Here is a 26,007-nt window from a genome sequence, read left to right on the forward strand (position 1 = left end):
ATGGTAGCTTTTAGAATGCATAGAACTGTGTTATCATTATGTTATTTATCACTCAATTGCCTTCAGTCTGGGGTTAATTCTTTGTTGAGGAAATATTGCCAGTGAGCTGTCAAGGTGTCTTGATGAAGTGTGCTTCTTGTTAGTTGATAATTTAATTCATCCTAAACCATTTTATGATTGACAATTTCTTTCCAATTCCTCCCGCACCTTTGTAAATTTATAAATTTTATTTGTGAAGCTTTAATTCATGCGAAACCCAAATATCCAGCTTCTTTTGATTTGCAGTCTTATGAAAATAGTTTCATTGACCTTTTCAACAAATGACCACAGTGAAAATTGGCAACACTATCAACATTTCATTTTATCTACAAAAACAAGCAAACTAATTCTGAAGCAGACCAAGTAACAGGTCAATTAAAAAGTCCCAGCCTGACACATAGATGGCGCTATTAGAATTAAATCCATATCTTAGTTAGCCCTAACCCTCAAAAGATGCGTGTATAAATTTGACAGCTGTCGGATCATTAGTTTGTGAATTACAGCAATTTGAATGAATCCACTTTTGTTATTGTGAATAAATGGATAAAAAGGAACTTCGCATGCTGAAAAAATATTGCTTTTTGAAGGGAAAAAACACAGTTGAAGTAAAAACTTGGGTTGATGTTGAGTTTCCGCGACTGCCCCAGGAAAATCAATCATCAAGGATTGGTATGCTAAGTTCAGACGTGGTGAAATGAGCAGCGAACACGGTGAACGCAGTGGATGCCCAAAAGAGGTTGTTACCGACGAAAACATTAAAAAATCAACAAAATGATGTTGAATGGCCGTAAATTGAAATTGAATGAAAGAGCAGACACTCTAAAGATATCAACTAAACGAGTACATCATATCATTCACGAATATTTGGGCATGCGAAATCTCTGTGCAAAGTAATAAACCCGAGTTTTTGCATCGATATGTGACAATGGATGAAACATGGCTCAATCATTTCACTCCGAAGTCCAATCGACAGTCATCTGAATGAACTACACACGATAAACCCGCTCCAAAGCGAGGGAAAACGCAACAGTCGGCTGGCAACGTTATGGCGTCTGTATTTTGGGATGCACATGGAATAATTTAATTAAAAAAAAAGTGCTGCTTCACGAAGGCAATGCACCATGTCACAAGTCAGTGAAAACGATGGCAAAAAACCATGAATTGGACTTCGAGTTGCTTCCCCATGCACCGTATTCTGCAGATCTGGCCCCCAATGACTATTGCCTGTTCTCAGGTCTCAAAAGAGTGATCACAGGGAAAAAATGTTCTTCGAATGAAGAGTTGATCGCCGAAACTGAGGCCTATTTTGAAGCAAAGCACAAATCGTACTACAAAAATGGTATCGAAAAGTTGGAGGGTCGCTGTATTCAGTGTATCACCCTTAAAGGGAATTATGTTGAATAAAAAACTAATTTTGAATTAAAAAAAATGTTTTATTATGGTAGGCCGGGGACTTTTCAATTGAACTGTTACATTGTAATTAGACTTATTAAACTGCAGTATTGTTACTAACTCTGAAATATTTGAAATTTATATTCATTTAGTTGGGCAACCATTTGAAATCATATAGCTACATGCGATACTAGAGAGTAGGAGAGAATAGTGAAGAAACAACTACAACATTACAATATGCGAGTAATAATATAAATAACATTGAATTGAAATATTTATCATAAAATCCTTTTTTGATGTGTGTGTCTATATTGGATAATAGAACATTCTCTATTGTTTATTTCTATGCCTTTATCGTAATCCTGATTAGCATACTTCTATTTCTAGGTGTACTTCTAAGAACTGTCATGAAACTTCGGAGTTATATTTATATGACATATTAACACCTATGGGAAGTGATGTAAAATATTTTAATATAGTAAATTTAAAAAACTTAATAGACCTACGGTAATTGATTTTCAAGATCTTTAAACAATTCGTAAAGCTTTCGTTCACGAATGAGTTTTGATTGCACAACCAACAATTGATCAATGAATGTATTTGAAGAATTCTGGTCTAGTGGCTGTTATCTTGAATTGTACGGTTCGTGAACCGGAAGTATTTTTAGTGTATTTCATGGTGCAAAAAATTGATCAGGCGACTAGTAGTAATTTGTAAAATAATGAATTATAAAGCGTAAGTATTGGTAAAATTACGTTCAAATTTTTATTAGTAAAAGTATCATTATAGACTAATATTTTTTAATGAAAACAAATCTTTACGATACGGTTGAAATTATAAAAATATTAAAAAAAAATACTTCTAATAGTTTGTGATTAAACACATTAATTGGAACATAATTTTTTTATTTGATTGTACAAGAAATGCTGCAATAGGTAGACTTGGAAATATTTCAGTTCTTATTTTTGTGTTTTTACTAGAAACGTTGATAATAGTTATTTCTTCATATTACCTGACTAAATGCTGAAAGAACATTATCTCTTATATCGGCTTATATACTTCACCACAATCTACGTAATGTTAACAGAAATATTATTCTGAAATGTCTCCTGTAAGGAGTACTATATGTAACTTTTTACTTTCGAACATCATTAGAAAATACTAAAGAATAATTTTCAAAATAATAATTATGATTTTGGGGGTTTTCTAAACATATTTGCATTTTCACACAGAAAAAATTACTTTCCAAGTAGTTTCAAGATACCACTAATGTAAAGGCAACATTATTATCCTTCCGAGGGTTTTAACTGTCAGTATGAATTGCAATGATGAAAATTGTCTCAATCTTGAAATAAAAAATAGACACTATATTGTAAATCAAGTGTATTGGAATATTGGATTGTTTTGAGTCAGTTTTAGTAATCATTTTGTTGAGAGTATGTTCTTATATATTTAGTCACGTTAACAAATGGAAACCAACACATGATAAGAATACGTCAAATAAGGAAAATATGTTGTCATGATTTGAAATATTAGGTGCTTGCATGTATTTCGATCAGAGATATTTATTATTCAGAATGTGAAATATCAATCAATTTTTTCGGCATTCATAATTGTTGTTGCTTCCTTTGAAGAAATCTGCTGTTGAAGTACATCAAACATTTTTAGAGACTTATGGTGATGTTAGGTTATGTCCCTTTTGTATCCGTTTTGCCTTATAAAATTAGTGTTTGTGATATCAAGGGTAAAGAACAGTTTGGAGACCAAAAAAGTTTGCAGACAATAAAATGCAAGATCTATTGCCTTGGATAAACTCTTAAAGAACTTTCAGAGGTCTCAGCAGTTGATGAATCGACTATTTCTAGATGCTTGCAGGCGATGGAAGAGATCAGCAAAGAATGAAAATGGCTACCAAACGAGTAGATTGAAAATCCTCTTTCGAACAGTGATTAGAACACTAAATTGGACTTACTATGATACCAAGTGCAGAAGGTCATTAATTAGGGCTGGAGAGCTATCACATCAACATCGAAGTCATGATAATAAAGTGCGAATAACAAAGTGTAGTGCATTTCGAAGTGCTGAATAATTGCGATAATGGGTCGAGGATTGAAAAGCTGCTGAACAAACCAGCATCGTTTCTTCGACATGGTATCACCACGTAGTCAGAAAGATAGGGAAAAAATTTACATAAAATGCTGGCAGATATTTAAATTCGAAATTTTTTCCATAAATGCCTTTCTAATGTGAAAATATCATCAGAATACATGCATCCACATATTGTGTAAAGTGGATGAATCCCGTTTCTACAGTGAAAATTCGAAATTTATTAATGGTCCAAGGGCCTAAAAAAGTAACCACTAATGCCTAATTTTAATTATCGTTCGAAGGAAATTGTTTTTATCTAAATTATTATTTTCTAATACATATTTTCGACCAATATTTTTACTACTTCACGTAGAAGCATCTGTTTATTTTCTCCGTTATTGTGAATATTCCTTATATATGTTTAACAATCATTCATAATTATTATAATCGCTTAACATTAAACAGTTGTTAATGTATGAATTAATTGATATCTACATCAAACTTCAGACATGGTAGTAAAAAATAGCCCCACTAAATAAATATAGAATTAAAAACATTAAAAACTAGAAATCTAAAATCTTATTATACGACAAGGGATAGCCAACATAAGGAAAGGAAGATTAATAAAATATTGATGGTACCTGTATACTATATTAATGAATTTATAATAACCTGAAGCATTTACTGAAATATTAAAATTATTTAACAACGAAAAAAATATGTTGAAAAAATTAAAAAAGAGTTCAAATTTATATTATATAGCATATAACTATTCTTTCTAAACTAAACTATTTTAAATGTGAAAAGCAAGCAACATGGTTAATTTGAAATCAGTGCAGCTTAAGAGATTTTTTTAGGCTGACTTAGACGTAGTGCCATCGAATAACTTGAATGTTTATGAGTTTATACGAAGTAGGTAAAGTTAAGGTAAAGTGAATGCAACTACGGAAAATACTGTTTATGTAAATATAATGTAACTTAAGGCGTGACTTTAGTCACGTAGATAAGTGACTGAATTAAATTATAAAGTTGAACATATCGTGGGAAATTTCATCTTACTCTTTATAGTAGCTGTTATATATCAATTAAATGCAGCTTAATATTTATGGTTACAAATAAATTATTAGTTATAATAACAGAATTTATAACCGGCATTTGTTTGAGTTTGAAACTCGGTATTTATCATTTCCATATCATTTCCACTTTCTTTTGTTTATTATTCAAATCTCCAGTTAAAATGTGAAATACTTGTTGAATATATAACGGCAACAATATCCTGTCAGATGGAACTAATTACTGATTCATTATCTTGAATAACCATGGCCTTCTTTATGAACTGTTTATAACATATACAAGATATCATATGTAGGAAGATGGTTGTATAAATGTTAACTAAGGTGTATTATTAAGATTAAGTTATCTATAAAAATCATAAAAAACATTTGAAATATTTTAATTTTTTCCTGATTATAAATCACAGATCAAGGAACACTGAAAACAGCTTCTCTGAGCAAATGTAACAGGTTAATTGAAAAGTCCTCAGACTACCATAGTAAAACATATTTAACTTTTCGGTACCATTTTTGTAGTACGATTTGTCATGGAGCCAAAAACTCGGGTTTATTACGCTTGATCATCTTCAAACCCGTCACCGTCTTCGGTGCTCATTTCACCTCGTCTAAACTTAGCATACCAATCCTTGATGCTTGATTTTCCTGCGGAATTGTCCAGAAACTCGGCATCAAGGCAAGTTTTTGCTTCAACTGTATTTTTTCCCTTCAAAATGCAATATTTTATCAACACGCGAAATTCCTTTTTATCCATTTTTTTCACAATAACAAAAGTTGCTTCAAAACATATGGATTTAATTCTAGTAGGGCCGTCTAAGTGTCAGGATGGGGATTTTTTCAATTGACCTGTGAAACCAAAGAAGGTCAAGTTGTGTCATCTGTCGTCTATAGGTTTTTGGGATATACGCATTATCACTTATATCGATTACCTCGAAAAGGGTAAAGCGATCACAAGTTAACATTATTTGGAGCTTTTGGACGGATTTGATATTCATTTGAAGCTAAAGTGATCGTATTTAGTGAAGGAAGAAAGTATTGTTCCCTCAAGACAACGTATGGGTGAACATGTGTGTAATCATCACGTGACAGAACCACAAATCGGGATACCAATTGGTACTCCAATTGATTGCAAATGCCTATCCAACACATTCTCCAAATTTCTAGTACTGAAGAAATGGCTGGGTTATCATCTTGTAATTAGTTTAAGAAACTTCATTGATCGCTAAACCACTATTTAGCAGAAAATATATGAGCTAGTTTAGCGTAATTGACTGTTATTTATGCCCTGTCCATATCCTGTCCTGTCCGTTTCAAGAAAAAGAAAGTGCTGCTTCACCAACACAATGACAGTGAAAATGATGGCATCACATCACCGTATCACAAGACAGTGAAAATGATGGCAAAAATCCATGAATTGGGCTTCGAATTGCTTCCTCATCCAACGTATTCTTCAGATCTGGCCCCCAGCGACTATTTACTGCTCTCAGATATTTTCTGACTTGACAACGTATACAAAATTGAGTATGTTAAAGCGAGTAGAAGCTTGATGAACCGCGAATTAATTATTTAAGTTAAATGTATTCAATTATATTAATGAAAGCTCATAGTTCGCCCAAGAATAATTGTGTTCGCCCAAGTGTGTGAAGAAAAGTTAATAGAAAAGACCATTCTTTTTGTTATAAACATGGTGGTGATATCTCTAAATGTACCTACTCTTCAATTTACCTACTCAGGTGTGATTTCATACATTTCTGGGCCAAAATGACCAGTCTTCTATTTTTTCGTTTCATTTCAATTTTAATAATTATAATTGATTACATTTTATGCCAATTTAAAACCAAACCAATAAAAATCGATTTTTGCTAAATGACACAATATCTATTGACCTAAAGGCGAAGATAATCCTGACTAAAATGTCCGAAGTTGTATTGATAAGGTAATAGTGGTTTTAGCAATGTAATCCCTTTGTTGGGAAGTTTTGTTCTATAATTTTTTAGCCCGTTTTTATCTGAAAAAAAAACAAGCGTATCTAATCAAATATTGCGTGTTAAAACTTAATTAAAAAAATTACTAAAAATCAATTTTCTTGGTTTAAAATATCGAATAATGTAGGACAGTAAAAGAATAATTCAAGAACGTGTCCAATTTACCAATTTTTATTATTTAAATAGATCGTGAGATTCATTATTATTCTTTTTATAAGATTCTTTTAACTCAAGATATATTTCAATTGCAAATTTATTTTGTGTGATATAATAGATCTACTTTAAAGGGCTGTAGATGTAAATGGCGGCGAAAATAAGCTAATTGCAGAACGATATACGCTCCCTGTTTCACCATAAATAACAGGTCAACTGAAAAGTCCCCGGCCTACCACAGTAAAACATTTTTTTTTAAATTAGTTTTTTATCCAATATAATTTCCTTCAAGGGTGATACACTGATTATAGCGACCCTCTAACTTTTCGATACCATTTTGCAGTACGATTTCACCTTCATATATATATATATATATATATATATATATATTTCCTTTTTCAAGGTTATCAATGAAAATTATTCCATGCGCATCCCAAAATACAGACACCATAAACACCATAACTTTGCCAGCCGACTGTTGCGTTTTCCAACGCTTTGAAGCGGGTTCATCTCGTAAATCTCGTGTTGATACATCCATTCCAAATACTTGTTAACAGAATCATCCTTATCCAATAATACACCTCACCGCTAAATATGATTTTTCGATCAAAGTTTGGGTTAGCTTTGAAAATCTCCGAAATTTAGTCAGTTAACAAATAGTAATCTGTATTATTGTTCATTATCATTATTATTATAATAATTGAACAATTAGGTCACTTGAACTTGAAGAATCTTGAACGGAAAATTGGGCATATTGATGTCTGCAAAAAGCCAAATTAGCAGCACGAGTAGCAGCAACATCCGACCTGGAGTGTTTTAACGTATAAATATTCACTGATTGTTTTGTTGATTGATTGTACCAACCATTGCTATCTAGGCAAAGCACCAAACATTTAATCCAAACAGCGATATATTTTGGTGAATTTAATATTATTGAGCTATTTGCAAGACGCTAATCGTGGTTTCGACTTCAATGATTTAAGTATGCAAAAAGCTCCACAGGCTGGCCCGCCAGGCAATAAGAAAAGAGTTTTCTATGGATTATAATTACCGGCGATGAAAACTGAATCTATTGCAATTCCAAGTTGTAGAAAGGTAAGTTCAGGAAAGCTTTTCAAATCCGACAGAAACTGAACATTCATTACCATGTACGTATAATTGAAGAATTGAACAACATATTGTAGCAAAAAAAGACAGCAGTGCTCGCAATATTATAAAACGCTGCATGGCTTAGCTAGCAAGTTGTTTTGAAATATTGAAAAAATGCGAAAAGGTGTCAATTTTTGGATCGTTCGTCAATCCAACAATGCTCTTCAAAGTTCAAGAAAGATAGGAAAAAAGTGTAGAAAACGATGGAAACAGAAAATATTTTGATTAATATATAATGTACCAGTTTTCTTAATAAATGCTTTTTTAAAATGAAAAAAAAAATGCTCGGAAAATCCTAATCCAAATCTACCTAATATACCTATATATTATCGACTTTAAATTCTTTTTCCATTATCAGAGGATTATGATATCGATAGTTTAAAATTAAATTATTCTATAGAAATGTTAAAAATTACATTGAAAAAAAACATCAAAAAACGAACTGTTTTAAGAAGGCGGGTAAATTCTTAAAACATAAAAAAGTTGTTGGTAATTGTTTTTATTATTCTATTCACATATATATTGGCGCGGTGCAAGTCATTTGTTTTGTTAAAATTCTCGATGATCATATTTCAACTGAGTTCCCGCCACCTAACAATGTTTTAACTTTTTCCTGTTGTTATATTAAGATGTTACCAAACAATGTCAGACATTATAAAATCAAAATCATACTATCACAAGTTTAATTCGAACATAATTAGGCACGAGAAGCTACTGAATATTGCGAAAGGACAGCGCAGAGACTATAATATTCAACCTACATTAAATAAGTGAAAAAAAAAAGCAATTTTCCTAATATTTAATGCCCTTGTTCCTATATAAGCATGTTCTTAATATAACATCTTTGTATAAAGCGCACTCACCGAATTACTTTAACTACCATCTTAGATTCGTCGCTTCTAAATATCATAAATATGTCGAACTATTCTAATACATATTAATATCGAATTTAAGCTTGCCCGCATAATCATAAATATTTCTTATTAATATAGCGATATATCTTGATATTTTCATCGAGTAATGCTCTCAAATGCTCGTCTTCATTTTTTTTCCTATCCAGAATGCTATTTGTTGTTCAAAATTACCACTTTTAAAAAATCGAATCCATTATTCACATGTTGAAATCGATGAAGCACAGTTGCTATAAACTTCACCCGAAAATACGATATACTAGATACATAGTCGAAAATTTTCAAAGCACTAAAACGTTTTTTGATTGCACTTTGACAAAATTACACATACTCAAAAGTGAAATTTATAGGCCTGATATTTTTAAATTAAATAGTTAAAAAAAACACAGTGAATTCAAAATATAATAGAAAATAATATCTTCTAAGAAATCAAAGAATACTATATGCTTCAAACAAAAAAAATTGTTAGTAATTGTAATGATTATTCACATATACATTTACCCAGTGAAAGTCATCTGTGATATTAAAGAGCTTTTAATTAAGTTTATGAGATTGCAAGTTCATTAAATCTTTCATTCGATTTGTATTTGCTGTCTATTGTGAGAATGAACGAATGAACAAGAAATTTATTTCTGATATATATATTTCTTATCTTTTTCTTTCCCTAGTCAGGTGTCTTCGCGAAATTTGCCATACAGTTGGTGATGAATGTTGGAATAATATTCGCCTGTATATTAGTGTCTTTTTCAAGATAACTCGCTGGTCATGAACATTCTGGTAGATGGGATCGAAATAATCGATAGAACTTCATTCAACGACCCCTCTTTCAAATGCGTGTTGTATTGGACAAATATCTCATCTGTGACCAATAGGCGATAAAATCGGTTTCATCTCTATTGAATTTCTGGAAACATTGATGAAAGAACCGTTACTGAACTTGATTTTTATCAGAATTAGATCAGATCGCATAAACCTATCGCATTCTTGAATAATTGTGCAATATACTTCACGCGCAAGAATTGTTTTTTTATTATTACTGGAACATTTCACCCTATCCGTTTTGTTATGTTACCGAGGTTAATTGCTAATAGTATCAAGTCTAATAACCTCAAATCTCATGAAGGAATAAAGCCTGAAATACTGGTTTTAACAATATATTCATAAATCTATAAATGTTTTAAATTATTATAAACGGTGAAAGCAAATTTATATACTTAATTAAATGGTATATATTGAATTGGCCAATATTTCAACCTATTTTTAAAATTATCATTAGTTTAAATAAAGTTTATTAAAATGTAATAATTAACGATATATATTGAATTCAAAATATCTTTAATATTAATATTTTGAATACTAATTAAAATTGTCCTACTTAGTGACCAACTTAGCCATCCGGTGTCACCCTGACTGGTTACCCGGCGTGACTGGGATTATTCTCCTTGTCGGATTTTGCACTCTTGCCTCAATTGGACAATCACAAATATATACGACCATGACCCAGAAGGATTCGAACCCGCAACTATCGTAACAGTAGGTGAGTCCTCCTGTCGTCTTTGCCACTGCGCCAATCAAGCCGGCAATATTGAATAATTTAATAGCATTTGAAACATTAATATTAATAACATTAATATATGATTATTTGATTTTTACAGTTTGTACAAACAAAAAACCGTACTAATAAAAAACAACTTAAAAAATATTTTTTCATAATAGACAGCAAATACAAATCGAATGAAAGATTTAATTAAGTTGCAATCTCATAAACGTAATTAAAAGCTCTTTAATAACACAGATGACTTTCACTGAGTAAATGTATATGTGAATAATGAAAACAATTACCAACAATTTTTTTTGTTTGAAGCATATGGTATTCTTTGATTTCTTAGAAGATTTCATTTTCTATTATTTTTTTGAATTCAATGTGTTTTTTTAACTATTTAATTTAAAAATGTCAGGCCTATAAATTTCACTTTTCAGTATGAGTAATTTTGTCGAGGTGCAATCAAAAAACTTTTTTAGTGCTTGGAAAATTTTCGAGTATATCGTATTTTCGGGAAGTTTTATTTTTTAGATCAATTTGAGGAATAAGATAGTTGAAGGTCACCTAATGCTGTGTGAAGCTTATAGCAACTGCGCTTCATGGATTTCAACATGTGAATAATGGATTCGGTTTTTTAAAAGTGGTAATTTTGAACAACAAATAGCATTCTGGATAGGAAAAAAAATGAAGACGGGCATTTAAGGGCATTACTCGATGAAAACATCAAGACATATCGCTATATTAATAACAAATATTTATGATTATGCGAGCAAGCTTAAATTCGATATTAATATGTATTAGAATAGTTGGACGTATCTATGATATTTAGAAGCTACGCATTTAAGATGGTAGTTAAAGTAATTTCGTGAGTGCGCTTTTTACAAAGATGTTCAATTAAGAACATGCTTAATATAGGAATAGGGGTATTAAATATTAGGAAAATAGTTTTTTTTTCATTTATTTAATGTAGGTCGAATATTATAGTCTCTGCGCTCTCCTTTCGCAACATTCAGTAGCTTCTCGTGCCTAATTATGTTCGAATTAAACTTGTGATAGTATGATTTTGATTTTATAATGTCTGACATCTTACTTTTAACAACAGGAAAAGGACTGACAGTTAAAACATTGTTAGGTGGTGGGAACTCAGTTGAAATATGATCATCGAGATATTTAACAAAACAAATGTCTTTCACGGCGCAAATATATATGTGAATAGAATAATAAAAACAATTACCAACAACATTTTTAGGTTTTAAGAATGTAACCCGCCTTCTTAAAACAGTTCGTTTGTTGATGCTTTTTTTCAATGTAATTTTTAACATTTCTATAGAATAATTTAATTTTAAATTATCGATATCATAAGCTTTTGATAATGGAATAATAATTTAAAATCAATAATATATAGGTATATTAGGTAGATTTGGATTAGGATTTTTTCGAGCATTTTTTTTCATTTTAAAAAGGCATTTATTAAGAAAACTGGTACATTATATATTAACCAAAATATTTTCCGTTTCCATCGTTTTCTACACTTTTTTCCTATCTTTTTTGAACTTTGAAGAGCATTATTGGATTGACGAGCGATCCAAAAATTGACACCTTTTCGCATTTTTTCAATATTTCAAAACAACGTGCTAGCTAAGCCATGCAGCGTTTTATAATATTGCGAGCATTGCTGTTTTTTTTTGCTACAATATTTTGTTTATTTCTTCAATTATACGTATATGGTAATGAATGTTCTGTTTCTGTCGGATGTGAAAGGCTTTCCTGAACTTACCTTTCTATAACTTGGGATTGCAATAGATTCAGTTTTCATCGCCGGTAATAACGATCCATAGAAAACTCTTTTTTGCACACTTAAATCATTGAAATCGAAACCATTATTAGCGTCTTGCAAATACTGTTATTTTACGTAAGAAAACTATTATATAAATAATACAAAACTATTGAATTTAACAGTTTACTTAACAGGTAAGGTTAACAGTTTACGTTGGTATATTTCATTTCACCAAAATATATCGCTGTTTGGATTAAATGTTTGGTGCTTTGGCTAAATATCAATGGTTGATACAATCAATCAACAAAACAATCAGTGAATATTTATACGTTAAAACACTCCAGATCGGACGTTGTTGCTACTCGTGCTGCTAATTTGGCTTTTTGCAGACATCAATATGGCGAATTTTCCGTTCAAGATTCAAATGATCTAATTGTTCGATTTGAATAATAATACAGATTACTATTTGTTCTCTGACTAAATTTCGGAGATTTTGAAAGCTAACCCAAACTTTGATCGGAAAATCATTTTTAGCGGTGGGATGTATTATTGGATAAGGATGATTCTGTTAATGAGTGTTTGGAATGAATGTATCAACACGAGATTTAACAGGTGGAAATGCATGTATAAAGATTCTTGTTTGGTTCGTATTTTTAGAAGGCGGTATATAATTTTACATTCCCTCAACGATATACTATATAAAATGATAATAACCCTTCTTCAGCTCAATGAGAATCCACATGAATGATTTGAGCTTATCTCCTTCTAGGTGGTGATTTTCTTGTGGGGTTTTGAGCGGCAAGCATATATTAATAAGCCGTAATGGACCGATGGCCTTTAGGTCAATATAACGCAGCCAATCGTTAAAATTTGGCCGGAAGAATAAGTTAGAATAACTGAAAATTGATAACGTGAGAAGTCGCAGTGGATATTTGAACGAAGAGGGCATGTTAATAAAGAAAGATTTCGTGAAAACTTCACATATAGCCATCATTCTTCCGTTTCAACAACCACCCGACCTTCTTAGGGCAAAACACTTTAAAATGTTTACTTACAGGCTTGCTATTTTTTGAGCTGCCTCCAAGGCGGCTTCTCCATATCTTGTAATTAGCTTGACTCGGTCATTCCGTGGAGCACCAAAATTCGCAACCTTGGAAGCCGGTTCGTTTGGATCCAAAATCAACCCTAGAACCATTAGAAACAATGACATATTTGACAGTCACATAATTAAAATTATTTTTACCTAATTTATACCAGAACGGTTCCTTCACTCTGACTAAATCTTCTAAGGTTCTAATACCAAAACTAATAGCATCATTGATTTCCCCTGTTTCTCTCTTGGAGTGACTTGGAGCATCATCATCCAGCGTTCTTTCAATGGTCTCGTTGACCATAACCTCTAGTGTTCTACCATACTGGAAAAGTACTTCTAATTTAGCGTCCAAATCTCTTGTATCTTCGAAAACATTTATTTTGCGGTCATTCTTAATGGAGTCCTTTTCCGGTTCATGTTCCGTTGGTTTCTTGTCATTTTTCGTCATAAGTTTGGCTCTTGTTGAGGAAGTGATGGCTGGCCAGGTCAGGAAAGCCACAGCCAACCATAATTTAAGTGCGTCTGTCCTGAAATGGATTTTATCGATATACATGGTGTCGTAACAGCGAGGGCATTACCGAGAAAGTTGGCTTGCAAATGTGCTTACCAACTTCCTGATATTACGACAGAAGATGCACCTTCCCAACTATTTCCTGTTCATAAATATTTTTCTGCGTTTCAAGAAATCTCCGCAATATTTCCCTGATAGCAGTCCACGTTTTCTCTGCAGGTTTTATAATCTAGTTTATATATATTTTTTTAAAATTTTAAGTACTATCACTTTATATAATATTTAATTTGCTTCTGCCTGCATACATGATTATATAATACTGTGATAGGTTGTATAATAATATAGTAACGAGAGTAATTCTGAATTTATATAAATCATATAATGTTTTTATTGTATTTTTATTATTGTTGTATTGTCCTTTTGGTTTGTTAGAGAAAAAAAAATTAGTTTAAAATTGGAATAATAAGAGTGTAACGTTTTCGAATAAATGTATAGCACGATAGTTCTATATACTTCAAGATTTGATATTAAACACAATAATATGTCAGCCGGCTTGATGGCGCAGTAGTAAAGACTATAGGGCGGTCCTCCTATTGTTGCGATAGCCGCGGGTTAAAATCTTGCTGGGGCATGGTCGTAAATTTATGTTTGTGATTGTCCTAGGCAAGGGTATAAAATACGACAAGGAAAATGATCCCAGTCACGTCAGTAACCAGACTGGGTAAGACCGGATATCTTCTAGGATGATTTCTAAAGTTGGTGACTCGCTAGTCGGTCGGCTTAATGCTAAGGACCGTGGATAGGAGCCCACGTTAAACTGTAAGCCAGTCCAGATGAACCCATAGTTGGTAAAAGGAGACTTTAAAATATATTAAAAAAAATATATCGGTCTTAATTTAATATCAAAAGAAACCTTCGCGGATGTTCTCAAGGCAAATCTTAATAAAATTCGCGCTCACTAAAATACTTTTGGATGCATTTTTTTTATATTGTGTTTTGTATGATATGCACATTTCAACGTCAGTTTACTGAAAACTTTAAGTTTAAAGCTGTGGTGAGACTCTGAAAGCATACAATAAAATTCACCCTACGTATAAATTCACCCCACATATAATCCACTTAATCTGTTATTTACGGAAAAGTGACATTTTCAGTTAGAGGTAATATTATATACAAGTAATGATCAGATGGAAATAATTAAATTGTTTATTTATTCCAATTAAACAATTTTTTTAAAAAAGCATTTATTGCGACAAATTGGCACAATATAACAGGTCAATTGAAAAGTTCCCGGCCTATCATAGTAAAACACATTTTTTGGCCAAAATTAGTTTTTTTTATTCAACATAATTCCCATTAAGGCTGATTATAACAACCCTCCCAATTTTCGATACTATTTTTGTAGTACGATTTGTCCTTTGGCTCAAAATAGGCCTCAGTTTCGGCGATAACTTCCTCATTCTACGAAAATTTATTACCAGCGAGCATTTTGAGATCTGAGAACACTGGACTGTAACACGGTGCATTGTCTTGGTGAAACAGTACTTTCTTTTTCTTTAAATATGGTAGTTTTTTCGACGACTTCGTCCTTCAAACGGTCCAATAACGCTATTTAATAGTCGCTGTTGATGGTCCTTCCTTTTTCAAGGTAGCCAATGAAAGTTATTCCGTGCGCATCCCAAAATATAAACGCAATAACCTTGCCGACTGTTGCGTTTTCCCACACTTTGAAGCGGGTTCATGGCGTGCGGTCCACTCGGGTGACTGTTGATTGGACTTCGGAGTGAAATGATGGAGCCATGTTTTATCCATTGTCACATATCGACACAAAAACTCGGGTTTATTACGCTTAATCATCTTCAAACACTGCTCCGAATCATCAACTCGTCGTTGATTTTGGTTAAAAGTGAGCTCGCGCGGCACCCACTTTGCACAGAGCTTCCTCAAACCCAAATATTCGTGAATGATATGATGTACATGTTCAGGTGATATCTATAGGGTGTCCGCTATTTTATTCAATTTCAATTTACGGTTATTCAAATTCATTTTGTGTCTTTTTTATATTTTCGTCGGTAACAACCTCTTTTGGGCGTACACTGCCTTCACCGCCTTCGGTGCTCATTTCGCTACGTCTAAACATAGCATACCAATCCTTGATGGTTAATTTTCCTGGAGCACTGTCCGGAAACTCGGCATCGAGCCAAGTTTTTGCTTCAATTGTATTTTTTCTTTAACATTTTTATCAACATGCGAAATTCCTTTTTATCCATTTCTTTCACAATAACAAAAGTTGCTTCACTCACAATGCCATAATTCAAAAACTAATAATCGGACAACATTTATATCAAATTTATAGACGCATCTTTTAAGAATTAGAGCTAATTAAAATCATATAGATTTGATTCTAGTAGCGCCATCTATGTCAGGCCGGGACTTTTCATTTATCTTGTTTTATTAATCAAAGCATTTTCCATCACTTTCTACAAATTTTTTCCATTTTTCTAACAAGATGATAATACCTAATGGAATCAATAGTAAGCAAGAACCAAACAATAAATGCAGTTGCATAGATAACTGGATTTTTCCGCATTTCGTCAGCATTTCGAAACTGTCTGTCAGCTTCAAATCAAACTACAAAAGTAATGAATGTCGAAAATGCAATTTTGAGGGTTCGTTGATTGGTATAAATACGAAATGGAAAAGTGTCAGTCAGAGACATATTAAAACCATCGGATAGATATCGTTGATCAAAATCCATGCAAGCACCTACTATTTTGATTAAAAATTTATTCTACTTTTATACATGTATTAATTTGGTATATATTTAATGTTCTGTATTAGTGTTCTAGTTTTTGAGTTATTCTATTTATATTTACAATGCAATTTAGATCTATTTTACTTTTGCTTCTGTGTGGTTTATACTTATTGTTGTCAATCTATTATGGCCCTAGTAGTGTTTCTATCTTTATATTAGTTATATGATATCTGTTACTAAATATGTAAATATCGACCCTCAAAAGTATCAAACGTTGTTGTGTCCTTAATTATCAATATGAAATAATACGTTACTAAAACTATATTTTTTGTAGTGCTCTCCAGGGAATTTATAAAGAACAATACCCACGATTTTTATGTCAGTACTATGTTTTTCTTAGAGTAGTATATAGAATTGATTATTAATATAATTAGTAACGTAATTTGATGGGTATTATTTGTTTGGTGTATATGATAATTTTCTTTTATAATGGCAGTCACTGGTTATTTATAGCAAAAAAATTCAGTTATATTAATTAGTCATATTTTTGAATAATGTACAAATAATAAAGACCACACGGAAAATATTTGAACTGGAAAATTAATGCCAATTTTCGGTGAAAAACAAGAATAAACTGTTTTAATACAGTAGAAGTGTTAATATTAATTTCACGGCTATCAAAATTCTTCTAAGCCCGCAAGAGTACACAAAAAAGGAAATTTACAACCAGTGACTCTTACCTCATGCTCCTGCCACAAGGAAACTATTTAAATCACCATCCGCGAGAGAGCAGATCAACAAAAAACACAAACCAGGACAAACGAACTGTACCACAACCAACACTATAAATGCAAAGAAGCCAAAAGTTCATACGAGACGAGATCATCCTTTCTAAGAGAGAAACAGTTATAATATATAACATTTTGCTCCGGGCTGGGTGAGCTTTTTTTATTTCTGCAAATGTAGATTTCTGTTGTGGTCGAGGTTTTTTGGTAGTTGCTCGTTTATCATGTCGGTTTTATGTTGGTTGTTGATGCTGTTACGAGCCGAAATGGAGATGATTTTAATCATATACTGGCGAAAAGACGTGTTGGGAACAGTTAGGAATTTCTTTTATATATTCATGAGTGAAAAGAATTATTGTTATTATTTTAAACAATTATGTCATTATATGGTTGAAATAAAAGTTCACGTTAGTTGTATAGGTCATTCAGATTTTTACTGTGCTTGTGTTTGTATCTATATTCCAATTAGTATTTAAGATTTTTTCATCATTTCCTTAAGCAAAGAAGATTTTTTTGATGTTACGCAATGTTATGATGGATACTTTTTAGTATGATTATATGATTTTTAGTATTATAGCGATGGAAGACAAGACATTTCATCAGTTCTGACCATTTTTAATCGCCTACGATAATCAATGAGCCGAGTGGGTTCTTCAGTTTAAATAATTGTTTTCTGCAACTGTATGTGAAATGTCTCAAAGCTCTAATCAGGATATTTTTCCCACGGTATTGGTACACGTGATAAAATGTTCATTGCTCGTAACCATTCGTATCAAAAATGTCATTCTATCATTTCGATTCAGTAGTTCTTTACAAATGGAGACTCGGCCCATTAATTCTTTTGTTATTAAATTAATGGAGCTCAAGTAGCGACCTTCTTTTGAGGTCTAGCTATACGTAAGTGATTCAAAACTGTTTTATGGTGAATGTTTCGTATAGGGGATTTAATTTGTTGGTCTATCTTGATATGTTTAATAATTTCGTCCAGTTTTTTAATGGTTGATGTCAGATGATTGACTTAGATAACGAAAAGGGTAAAACCAATTTCGAGATCTGGCGTTCACTCATGAACGTTCATTAATCACCATAAACACCAGAACATTTTCGATTTTTGTTTTTCTTTTGTTTTTCGAACTTTGTTTGCTAAAAAAAGGTAAATATGATTGAATTACCATTCTAGAATCATGATATTTGAAGCACAGTAACTTTTTTTTATAACATCTTTATTAGATACGCTTAGTACAATCTTAGTTTACAATTGATTTATTACTACTTTTCCTATGTACTTGGATTAATTAACAAGCAAGACGAGTACGAGAAAATACATCAATATGTATTCTTCAATTATAAAATTATAATTATTTATTAATTATTAACTTATAGCTATAGTTTACACTAAATGTATACACTTTATATACGTTCGAATGGTTTTGTTCGCTTCAATCGCCTGACATCGCGCGCCTGCAGTTGTCCAGCAGTTGTATTACTTCCACGTTAGTATGATTTAGTAATCTTCTTTCGTGTTTCAAGACGAAATCTTGGATAACTTTTCAAATCCATTTGATTTCCAGGTCATCGTGCACTTCTTCGTTGGTTACATAGCGATAGGCATTGGTAATCAATCAAAGAACCTTGTTTTTAGAAATTTGAACCGTTTTAGTGCAACCCCATAATTACCCCGGGGGTCCAAATTGGCTTTATAATTGCATTATAGATTAATCTCTTTGATTTTAGATCAAGTTGAGAGTATCTTCCGACTAACCAGTATAGTTGTTTTATTTTGGTTCTAATGTATTTTGCTTTTTGTCTAACGTGATGTATCCAAATTAGTCTACCGTCAAGATCGATTCCAAGGTATTTAGCTGATTCTGCTTGAGGAATCGGGCATCCATTGAGTGATATAATTAAGTTTTTATTATTTCGCCTCAAAGCAAAATTAACGTGGACAGATTTGGAGCTATTAAGTTGAATTTTATAATATTTCGTCCATTTGTAAAATTTGTTGACAGTGACCACTTGCACTTTTTCTGTTGCCCTAGGCAGAGATATATCTTTTGCCATAATAATTGTGTCGTCAGCAAAGGTTCCAAGTAGTGTTTCTTTTGTTGTTGGAATATCAGCAGTGTAGAGCAGACACAGGAGAGGCCCTAAGACGCTACCTTGTGGAACTCTAGCCGAAATAGTTTTAAATTTTGAGAAAGCCATTTCGTGCGATACTCTAAATTTTCCTCCGAATAAATATGACTCCAGCAATTGACAATAGTTACGCGGTAACAGTTTGCTTATCTTACAGATTAATCCCAAATGCCTAACCCGATCAAAAGCTTGTGAGACATCCAGGAGTATTGCAGGACAGTATTTCTTTTCCTCAAACGCTCTTTCAATAGCCGTATTTACTCTGTGCATTTGATCGATTGTTCAATGGTGATTTCGAAGACCAAACTGGAAATCTGGTATTGTTACCAAATGTTTAACACGTTTAAATGGTAGTTTCTCAAATAGATTTGATATTGCAGGTACTACGGTACTACGGTTTGTCAGGTTTTTTGAGCATAATTATTTGTGCCACCTTAAAGCATTCCGGGAAATGATTCAGTCTTAAACAGGTATTAAATATATATGTCAACATGATGATTGCTTTTCGTGGCAGTTTTTTCAATAATCTAGGTGAAATGTCATCTATACCAGGTGCCTTTTTAGGATTGAAGTTATCAATTTCAGTGGTAACTTCCAGTGGGGCAATTAGATTTAGATCTATATAGGGTTGATAAACAGGAGACGTTCCATGGTAGATTCTATATCATTAGGTTGAAATATGTTAGCTAAGTATTGTATGAACAATTCAGCTTTTTCATTGTCGCGTCAAACCCATTCATTTCGATCATTTTTAATTGGCGGTACTCGAATAATTGGTCTTTTAAATCTTCGAGTTGCTTTCAATAGCGAATAATCTCTGTCTGCTTGTGGGCTTAATTCACATACTTTTGAAAGCAATTCTTTGATGTTTTAATTCGTCTGATTACTAATTCTATTAAAAGTAGTTTTGTCTGCAGCATTACTGGTTCTGTGCCATACTGTTCTAGCTTTTTGCCTTTATTTTATCATTTCTCTAATTTCGAGGGGGTAAATTACTTCATATTCTGTATCTTCATTTTCATATTCTTCATTTCTCTCTTACTATTGGGGTAGCATCTTTTGCAGCTGACCGAATTTGTTCAGTTATATTTTTGGTTTGTTGCTCAAGATTATCTATAGCTTTCAGTCTTACTTTTAAACTGATTTGTTCCTGCAGTATTAATCTGAATTTATCCCAGTCAGTATATTTGTTGGTAAGATTAGGCTTTTTTGCTTTTCTTAGGATTGTCGCGTCCTGTGTTAACAATACTGGAATGTGATCAGATATTAGATCGCACAGGCTTTCTGTACTAATTTGATTTAATGAGAAGCCTTTTGTAATGTAGAAATCCAGCAGGTCTTGGACTGTATTACTGTCTTTGGACCAGTAAGTGGGTTCGCGCCCTGAATGATAATTACAATTTGTAAGGTTAGTGATTAGTTAAAATTATTATTACTGTGAAAGAGTGCCAAATGTTTATAATATATAGCATACATTATGCTTATAACTACTGTAGCATAATTAGAGATATCTGTCGTAAAGCTCTATGTTAGGCTTTAATTTGTATTTAAACATATTCAACTTTATGGTGATAAAACTGACTGAATTTTATTGAGTACTATTGGAAGCTTAGGTTGATAAATAAGTTGTTAGTAAATACATGAGTATTAGTTTTGGTGTGTGGGATAGATATTGCTCCTTATGTCGATTATTACATATTTTGAATTTATAATTCAATATTGTCTTTATCTGAGCACCATTTCTATTAAAATATTTGAGAATACGCATACTCTAGGACAAGATAATAAATAATGTGTCGCTATTCAGATATAATTTTAAAAAATTTAAAATTAAAAATTATGAACAAAATAGTTATACAAATGGAAATCTGTATATGCAAGTCTTCATAGTAGTACCTAAAGTTAATCGTTTGTTACAAGAACAAAGCTTTCTTTCAATATATGTTTAAGGTTTATGAACTGTGTTACTTTTATGTTATTTCATGACTTGTACGGTTTTCATTCCTCAAAACTGAATTTAGGTCTGTTTGTATTTAGTGATTTTGCCCAAAAATCTTGATGTTAATATAATAATAAATATATATAAGTATGATATAGTTTAATTAATGCTATATTAGTTTAAAACGTGTTATTTATGATTAATAACATAAAACATATGCTAAATAATTTAATTTTGGCAGTTTTGTAAATATCTGATTTAAAAAGTGTTTAATTTTGGAACGAGATTGTTATTATGATGTGGTTTTTATTCTCGTTCTTTGGAATTCATATAATAAATGCAAATATGTATATTCCTTCTATTTGATATTAGTTTTGTTATAAATATTTAGTCATGGTGATACATTGAGTATAATATTAAGTGATATGTCGACATATCAATATCAATTCTCCTTAGCCCATGACGGCAATCCATTAAAAATCATGAAACCAATGAGAGTCATAAAAATATTTATAAATAACATCATTCCTGTTCTGGTTAACAATGCTATCAGTAATTAAATATGCCATGGAAGACGATTATTCACATCATAAACATAGAAAATTAATGTATACAATAGAACTATTGGTCAATTCAGAAAATATAGGCCTCAGTTTTGGCGATCACCTCTTCTTTCGACGAATTATTTCTTCCCAGCGGGCATTCTTTTGATATCTGAAAACAGGAAATAGTCGCAGATCTGGAGAAAATGGTGGATGAGGAGGCAATTTCGAATTCAAATGCAGCCGTTTTCGCCGATTTCGTCCTTCAAGCGGTCCAATAACATTATGTAATAGTCGCTGTTGATGGTCCTTCCTTTTTCAAGGTAGTCAATGAAAATTATTCCATGCACATCTCACAATACAGACGCCATAAACTTGTCAGCCGTCTGTTGCGTTTTCCCACGCTTTGGAGCGGGTTCATCATGTGCAGTCCACTCGGATGACTGTCGGTTGGACTTCGGAGTGAAATCATGGAGGCATGTTTCATCCATTGTCACATATTGATGCAAAATCTCGGGTTTATCATGCTTGATCATCTTCAAACACTGTTCCGAATCATCAACTCGTCGTTGTGTTTGGTCAAAAGTGAGCTCGCGTGGTACCCAATTTGCACAGAGCTTTCTCATACCCAAACATTCGCGAATAATACGATGTACATGTTCAGTTGATATCTTTAGAGTGTCTGCTATTTCTTTCACTTTTAATTTACGGTCATTCTAAAACATTTTGTGGATTTTTTTAATGTTTTCGTCGGTAACAACCTCTTTTGCGCGTCCACTGTGTTCACCGTCTCCCGGTGCTCATTTCAATATGTCTAAACTAATCCTTGTTGGTTTATTTTCCTGGGGCAGTGTCCGGAAACTCGGCATCAAGCCAAGTTTTTGCTTCAACTGTATTTTTTCCCTTCAAATATTTATTATTTCCTTGGTACCTCAGAGAAATAGAATCATACCTTCAACAGACCGACGACTGCTGGTTATTTACCCATTCTCACTCTACCACATGTAGAGGGAGCGGAGATAGAAAGGCAAACCTGCCGGCCCTTACTACGGATCCTACCTTTTGTTATTCATATGCGACAATGCGACTTCAGCTATAAATCTCAACAAGATAGATAAGAAAGATAAGATACACTTAATATATCTTCAACAGCAGCTTCGCATTATACAACTATTCCGCATCCCAATTACATTTTTCTTTTCCGCAATTGGGATATGTTATTTAGGGATGCTGAACAACTATCGACATATCGATATTTCTTTTAAAGAATGTCGATATTTTTTGCAAGTCAATGCAGTGGAGTAATTTACGTTTAAAGATAAAAAACACTCAGGATAATTCTAAAATATATGAACTTGAACACTATAGAAGATGTTATAAAAATATCAGCGCATAATAAGTAATAATAAGCTCCTAAAAATTCCATTCTCGCTTACTATATATTTGTTATGTGGATATCTAGAGCTTCATTTTAATTTTCAATCACTATTAACGGTAATATGATTTTTTATACACCTGTTCACCTCTGATACTACTGTGATTTTAGTAAAACAATTCGTTTCATTTTAATCTGAAACAAATTCAAAAAACACAAAAAAATATCAATAAAAACAACAGAACAGTTACGCCGTAAACACATCTCATTAATCTTTTTTGTTGGTCCAATTTTTATTTGCCGGTTTATATTGATAAATAGTCGAACGATACGACAAATTAGAAACAAAAGCTTTCACCGCGAATAATGACAGGCCGGCGAAACAAATGACATACAATAAATAAAACCTTGACTTTGACCGAGGGCGATGAAAGTGACGAGTTGAACGAATACACAAACGTATACGCACGCACCATCGTTTAAAGACCCCGCAAACGGCTATCTACGATAGTTAAAAAAAACGCGCATACACACACGAACATTTTCACTGCATTTGTTTATTAATCATTACTAAGTGGCCAGTAGAAAGTGGACGGTAGTTACGAACATTTTTATAGCGTGAAAGTGAGCACTTGTATATGTTTGGTTGCATATGTTATTGCTCGGAGAATGTACTTTAATGATAGACATGCAGATTTCTAATGATTAATAGCTGCCTTTTGGTAGTTTATTTTGTTTCATAAAGTAACTAGAGTAAAAAAGTGGAGTAGCTATCTGTACGATAATGCTTCCGACCAAAACAGAATACAAGCACAAGTGACTTCAAAAATTAATATGTTGAAAATATTATCAATCAACATATTTGCAGATTGTTGTTTTTTAATCAAGTTAGAATTTTTGGATATTCAATATTTCATTTAATTCGATTAATATGGCACTGGAAACCGGTCTGGTGTGTGGTGATCTGATCTGATGCGTATACATCATACGGGTTTCGTTTATATATAATAGGTTTGAATCGTCAGTACGCTTATGTTTTCGATTGATTTAGTCGTCACTACTCTCCATTAAATAAAATACAACATGCGGCAAAATTCCCGCTACCGTTTTGATTACCTATAACTTTGCTCAAAGAAATCATAAGTAGGTTTGGTTTTCATAAAAAGTTTCTTTGGTCTTTGTATTTTTTTCGTTAGGATTGAAAAATTATATCGGCTAAATGGCGACCGCGATTCGCTATGCAACTTTCGACTCTGTTTAAGTAATTTTTCATGACATCCTACAACATCTGAGACTGAATTTCTTCAATTTCGTGACGAATATTGTTTTTAATATGTTCAATCGTTTGGGGCCTACTCACATAAACTTTTGATTTTGAAAAACCCCGTATGAAAACATCTGGTGCTATGGTAACACAATGGTAAAAGCAAAACAGAGCTAAACGTCACATAACCAAGATGGGGCGCAATCAAAATGGTAGAATTGTAAGGTAGGTAGGTAGTAAAAATTGAATTAATTCAGTTAAATGTCAATTAATTGATTCAGTTTATGAATTTTCGAATTTTTTCGAAAAATACGGTTTGAGGGTGAAAAGCACTTCTAGTCTGTAGATTCCTTGCAAAAGCATCGGAGTTCAGGGTGTAATGCCAACGAAGGCGATGTGATGTTACTGTGAATTAAAATAGTCTACAAAAATTTGTATAGAATACTGTTGTTCAAGGTGTCTTATTGGAATTTGGAGTCACTAAAATTTGGTAAATCATTCTATACATGCCCGGTAAATATACTATGGAAATTTGTGTAAAAACAGTGTTATTGAGAAAATCATCAAAGGCAAACTGGCGGGCGAAGGTAGAAGTGATACAAATAATTTTACAACGGGAGTGTTACATAGCTCGATTAATCAGACGGTACGTTTACGTTGGGCTGAAAGATGCGATGTCTAGACATGGGGGTTTGGTTTATGTTAAAATAGGACCGAACAAGCAGTATCGCTTTGTGCTCGATGTTTAAGTTAGCAGATCACTTAGTAAGACTATACCATTCTTGACAAATCTATATGAACTTGGATATTAACGACACCAATGAATCAAACTTGACATATTTAAAGCATGGCAACTCCTATTATTACATAACTTTAGTTTGTTTTTAAATGGCTAAAAATAATTTCGGGTGTTGATGGAACATTACGAAATATTGTTGAAGCTAACCAGTGACATGTTTACAAGGACTAGATGAACTATTACCACTATACAATGACTAGAAATTCAGATATTATTAAGTTTTGTTAGTTGCTTTGGTACTGGTAAAAGCGCTTTTTGGACATGTTCAAGCAAAGTAACAATGTTTTAAGGATAAAATATTGATTCATTGCTACACATCTGACTGAAAAGATTGCCAGTGGAAGAAGTAGGAGTCGGTGAAAGAAATAAAACATTGCTTGAATGAACGTGTGGAAAGGGTTAATTAATAATAATAATAAAATAGAATTTCTATAAGATATTATTTTATTTAACCAAATCTAATAATTTTCTCACTATTGCTTGGAAATGGTACATTAATTTTTAAATGTACGTTTATTATAATAATTAGTAAAATGCAAATCTATACTATGTATTTTTATAGACAGCTTTTCATTAGTTAAAAGAATAATTATTTCATAGACTTTCAACAAACGTGTTTTTCAAGGATTTTATTTATGCATTATAATTTATGAAAGTTTTTTATTGTTTCATTATCTAACTATTTCTTGTAATTATGTTGC

General features: G+C 32.3%; 1 protein-coding gene across 4 annotated transcripts in view; it reads right to left on the bottom strand.

Annotated features, from left to right (window-relative positions):
- The window catches only part of LOC143196017 (salivary peroxidase/catechol oxidase), a 73,847-nt gene that overhangs the window by 25,411 nt on the left and 22,429 nt on the right, over positions 1–26,007 (bottom strand). For 2 of the 4 annotated variants that reach the window (XM_076403602.1, XM_076403608.1), the window contains 2 exons: positions 13,351–13,727; positions 13,163–13,292 (listed from right to left, as the gene is read on the bottom strand). In XM_076403602.1, coding sequence (XP_076259717.1) covers positions 13,163–13,292; positions 13,351–13,727 — 507 coding nt within the window. Of the gene's footprint in view, positions 1–13,162; positions 13,293–13,350; positions 13,728–17,206; positions 17,330–26,007 lie in introns of those variants that run through there. The other 2 variants (XM_076403613.1, XM_076403622.1) reach the window with 2 other exon arrangements.

The sequence above is a fragment of the Rhynchophorus ferrugineus genome, unplaced genomic scaffold, assembly GCF_030347505.1.
Source record: "Rhynchophorus ferrugineus isolate W39M unplaced genomic scaffold, kcgeb_rfMv2 rfM1, whole genome shotgun sequence".
Lineage (NCBI taxonomy): Eukaryota > Metazoa > Arthropoda > Insecta > Coleoptera > Curculionidae > Rhynchophorus > Rhynchophorus ferrugineus.